This window comes from Oncorhynchus gorbuscha, linkage group LG16, assembly GCF_021184085.1.
Source record: "Oncorhynchus gorbuscha isolate QuinsamMale2020 ecotype Even-year linkage group LG16, OgorEven_v1.0, whole genome shotgun sequence".
NCBI lineage: Eukaryota > Metazoa > Chordata > Actinopteri > Salmoniformes > Salmonidae > Oncorhynchus > Oncorhynchus gorbuscha.
Genome location: NC_060188.1, coordinates 58,681,545 through 58,686,892, shown reverse-complemented (window position 1 = coordinate 58,686,892; position 5,348 = coordinate 58,681,545). Strand labels below are relative to the sequence as shown.

The 5,348-nt window shown below is 41.7% G+C and overlaps 1 protein-coding gene across 1 annotated transcript; it reads left to right on the top strand.

Annotated features, from left to right (window-relative positions):
- Positions 1-1,809: 1,809 nt before the first annotated feature.
- On the top strand, positions 1,810-4,907 carry LOC123999577 (E3 ubiquitin-protein ligase RNF26-like). The gene is made up of 2 exons (XM_046305488.1): positions 1,810-1,999; positions 2,393-4,907. Exon 2 carries the CDS (start codon positions 2,404-2,406, stop codon positions 3,805-3,807), a length of 1,404 nt encoding a protein of 467 aa, XP_046161444.1. The 5' UTR covers positions 1,810-1,999; positions 2,393-2,403; the 3' UTR covers positions 3,808-4,907.
- Positions 4,908-5,348: the final 441 nt, after the last annotated feature.

The following is a 5,348-nucleotide window of genomic DNA, read 5'->3' as shown; positions in this document are numbered from 1 at the left end:
ACCAACTGAAGGCGTGCTCTATTTAGGCTATCAAGATATCATTTAGCCTGAATAGACTATAGGCAATGTTGTTCTGTGTGTCCTTGGCTGTATGGGAAAATGTACTTATCATCGCAACAATAAGTTGAGTGTGCTATTCCCCCATTCTATTATGTCTATGGAACCAATTGTTACATTAGAATCATTGGCATTATTCTATTGACCAATCTATGAATGTCCACTATCTTTCCTATTTGATACATTGAAAGGGTTTATATCAAACATCAACCTAGGATACCGACAGTGCACTTCCACCAGCAGAGTCTTGAAAAGCCTTCCTGTTCTCAGAACATCTTAAACATTAAACATGGACAACTCTTTCAGGGTGAGACAGTGGAGGCATCCAATTGTGCTATTAGTAAGGACAAGTGTTGAATGCTCCAAAGGCCTATATGAGGAGTGTTTAGTGGGGGTCCTAATTGGCAGGAGAAGGGTGTCTGATGCCATTTTTCCACATTGGGCTTGAAGGAGAGCAGCAGCTGTGATAAGATGGGCAAGAACAACAAACGGGAGAGGAGTGAGAGAGTGAAAGAGAGTTAGAGAGATTGCAGCTGTCTGAAAAATGTCTGGGAAATAACAAAGGACTAACTGTGGACATTGGGTTACCTATCTGTTAACCTGGAGGCTCATCCATGGAATACCATGATGTCACTTAAAGAGCAAGAGGGCTTGATGTATGGTTTAAGTCATTTGAAGAGGGTAACACCCTATTCTGGACTCCAAATGGAGGCATCTTTGTTGACTGACTCGTGATATTCTGTACACTACCACATATTTTTATAAAGTCGAGTAGCATGACATAAATATTGGGGAAAGCACAGAGGTGTATGCAAAACAGCTCTCTCTTCTAAGACAACATCACACAAGCACAGCTGGGTTGTAGGAACATGACTGATTATGCTTTTCAACAGTCCAAAAGAAGCCATATATTCAGGTTGTGCGATGATTTGATAAGGGCCACGGTTGGCTGCGGTTCTTGAGCAGACAGGATGGGGGTGGACATGGGTGTTAAGCAGTCAAATTTGTGATTTTTTTTTTGCCAGTTCCATTATGACTGTCCTCAGGGCAAGCTTGCTGGCGAGATCAATCACAGATAACATACATTGATGCTGAGGGATTTATTGACTCATAATGAGATACAAGACATCTATTAGAAATAGCATGTTAGTGTCTCACAACATGGACTAGGATCTGCCCAAGATACATTTTCTCATTCTAGAGTCGTTAGTGAATTGTTGAGTGAGATTATGGCTTTATATTTGGGATATCCTACAGTACAGTGGTGTTAATGGTGTTACTACATGAATGGTGTTGCCTCAGGTGAGTAGGTGGGTAAGTAAATACATTAAATATATCAAATTACTTGGCCTGTATTGTCTCTTAAAGCACAGAATGACAGGGGGTGACATGAGTGTGCAATATCTCACAGTTTTGCGGTTGACCACTGTCTAGCCAGGAAACACCAGAGCATGGGAAACTATTGAAAAATACATGTGAAAAGAAACTGTAATGGCACTAAATATGTATAAATATGTTTCCACTGTCCATGCAAAAACAGGATAATATGGACATGACAGTATGATAAAAAAATATATATGATTAAGAGTATAAGGTCACTATGATTGATGATAAACGAACTACTGTTACAATTTAATTAATAGTTAGAATATAATATTTGTATTTATTCTTATTTTATTCTTTGTCGTTCTTATTTCTTTCGCAGGCATCATAGTTGAAGCAGTCACCATCACAAGATCTGAGTTCGATTATTTTGTCTAGATAGGCTTCTCAAAATTTAATCTTCCTGTCTGGTTGGTCGTGTTTACATGGATGGCTAAAATGACAGCGTCTTTAGATTGGAGCCTGCAAACATTTTTATTGATTGTGTCAACCAGGGTGTATATCAATCCATTTATCCCATTGGTAGCAATTGGTTAGCGTGTTATATACGATATGTAAGGTGAGATCCGTTTTCTATTTTATCTGCTATAGCTAGCTAGCATAACTTGCTAACTAGCTAGCTGATAGTGGGTGGGGTTTCCATTCGCATTAGAAATAGCATACTAGAGGTGTTTTTTCTTCAATGAGTCATTTTTAACATTTCTGTTAATCTCAGTTCGTGTTATGTCATTGGTAATCGGGAATAATAGCTTTAACTAGCCACTTAATAATGTTGCACAGCTTGAAAGTTAGTTAACTATGCTGTTTAGCCTAACTGATAGCATGCTAGCTAACTAGTGTGTTAAACGTAAATGTAGTTCAATGGCATACTTTAACATTTACATTTAAGTCATTTAGCAGACGCTCTTATCCAGAGCGACTTACAAATTTAACACGTTCTTGTCTCCTGTAGGGAACACTAATATGGATGTAGTGAACTTTGCTTCCTGTGCTATTGGGAAATGCCTGGACACTTTTTGCCTTCTACTAGACTTGGTCATCTGGTTTGTGAATTGGCTAGGCCGACTTTTCTCCAACATGGGTTCATCAATGCACGACCTGCAAGTGGTCCCGAGTGGCTCCATCTTACTAGAATACTGGAACTGTGCACTGTTCTCTTTCCTCACTGTAACAGAGGTGGTCACAAGCACAGCACACGGAGCTTTCAATCTACTGGAGGGATGGCTTCAGACCTTAGGAGGGGTGTTTGAGAGTTTCAAAATGGTGGGCCACCTCTCTTCTCATGTTGCATGGCGCACCAAGGAGCTGCTACACCGCGGATTCCTGTCTGGACATACTGTGCTTAAACAGACTTGTGACGGTTTTAGCATTGCGTTCAGCCTCGTTCTCTACTTTGTCAACACTATCGTCAACATTCTTCTCATTGGTACCCAGAACTGCTTCTCTGCAATGGTAGGGGCCTGGGAGGCAGTGTCAGGCCCCCTGCATAAAGCCTTGGAGCTGGCCCTCACACTTCTCACCTTCCTATACAGCTGCCTGGTGGGCACCTCTGTACTGCTTTGGACACCCTGCCAACTAGCTCTTGAGTTTCTGGGCTCCCTCGGTCATGTCTTTATCACAGTATTCATGCTCAACATCTATGGCTTGCTCTTAACAGCAGTCATTGTTGCGTTGACCTTGCTATATCTCAACCCGGAGTTGCCTCGTCATGTGGCCCAGCAATGTCTTCACTTTGTCAACACAATCCCAGGAATGCTAAGTCTACAGAGAACCATCTATAGACTTTACCTGCTGGCCATGGAGCAAGCTCAAGCTCTTCAGGACAATGGAGCTGGACCACAGGCTATGGGGCAGGTGGCCCAAGCAAGACAGCCAAGGGGCAGAACAGTACAGACTTCTGTGGACCAAGGTGGAGTGGGGCACCTAGTTCTGGATCCAAGGGCCCCAGGTATTCCTACTGACCATACAGGTACCCTTCTTCCCCCAGAACAGACTGGAAGAGAACAAGTGGAGTTATACTCAACACTTCAACACCTCGACAGTAGGTGGGATGACATCAACCTTGACCCAGACCAATACCACCACCAGTCTACAACAAGGACTACAGTGAAGCAGCAGCCTGCCTCTGGCCAAGGCAGCCAGGCCCCTCCAGTTGACACTGGCCTCCTCAGTCTATTGAAGGAGCATGAGGAGAGGAAGAAGTGCGTAATCTGTCAGGACAGGGTCAAGAATGTGTTGCTGCTGCCCTGCCGCCACCTGTGCCTGTGTCGCCACTGCTCGGCCATCTTACTACAGCAGCCCCCCCAGCAGCACAGCTGTCCCCTCTGCCGACAGGCCATCACACAAACCATGGATGTCTTTCTCTGAGGGAACTGGTAGTGCCCTTTGGGGTACCATTTCAGACACTCTCCCATAGTTAAAGAGCGGGACACTGATAAATACATAGAAAGAAATGCAGCCAGTCTGAAAACAACCCCAGTTAGCATAATGGGGATGGCTTCAGCTTGACTTCCAATGGGCTTTAAAATAGCTTCTGCCATATTACTTATTTCTTTTGTACATTTTAGATGTATGAACACTGAAGGGGAATATGTTAAACTCAGGATAATGAGTGATGATAGACCTCCAGTGTATAGATGTGCTGATAAAACACAACTCTTGTCCACTGTCATGTAAAAAATGGTACTGTATGTATGGTGCCTATTTAGTGGGGTGGAACATTCAGATTCACATGAATTTTATAGAATAGCACTGACTGTAGAGTTTTGTTGGTTCTGTGCAGTACATTGCTATCCATGCTCTGACCCAAATAAGCCCATAGGGTTTCTGATGCTCACACTTTGCTTCCACCAGTTCAATTAATTCATATTGCAGCTTGCATTTTAGGCGTTTGGTCCTTTAGTTTATATAATGTGGACAAATCCTTGATGGTTTTCCACAGTTGCACTAACTATGTTGCACTGGCTACGAAGCTGCTGTGCTGGCTTGTACAGTGAACAAAATATTACATTTGTAATTGAATAGACGTTGAATACTTCCAGTTCCATCTTTCAGGCACATACTGTAGGAGCGCTGCACCTGTACTGTCATATTTTATATAGATAACTTAGAAATGACTTATAGGCCTATAACAATGTATAAATTGTGAAGATGAGGAATAATCCCATTTGTTTAACAACTAATAAATTCAGAGTGAACTAGACTAACGTTGCTCTAATATATTTCAAGGAACTGTTTATCATCCATACTGTATATGTATACTGGCAAAATGTTACACTACCTTAAGTTTTGTTATGATTTGATGCACAAGGTCATGCATTTTTCTATGTTTTGTACTTATGAATGTTTTTTAAAAGTTATTCAGATACACGTGTTGTCTATTCATTACCCTTGTCAATGTTTTTGTATCATATCAAATAAACATGCAACAGACTATGCCTTGTAGGCTATAGTTCCATATTATTAATGTGTACTTGCAAGTGTGTATTTATTCATCAAAACTAACGAGCTGAAATCTACAGAAGTCCAGAGAGGACATATTCATACAAAATATAATTCCCTCGTTATGTGGAGATCACTACATATGAAAACAACTTGTGTTATGTTAGGCTTCTTGCAGACAGCCTACAAGACAGCCTCCTGACTTATCAGCCTCTGAGGCTGCTATTGAATCTGATCAGCATGCCAGGAATAGAGCACGCCCACTCTTGATCATATACATAATGGACTGATTGCTACTCTGCCTGCAAGGAGCTTTACCTATGAAACAGCCTAGAAGGCAGCATCTTGATTTACCATTCTCTGTTGAATCTGAGGCTGCTATTGAATCTGATCAGCCTGTCGGGAATGTAGCTCACCCACTCTGTAAATGTAAATATTATCCATAAAACATGAAGTGTCCCTTACAA

What these genes read in the sequence shown, in the direction of transcription:
- LOC123999577 (XM_046305488.1), top strand. Translation starts at nt 2,404, where the DNA reads ATGGATGTAGTGAACTTTGCTTCCTGTGCTATTGGGAAATGCCTGGAC.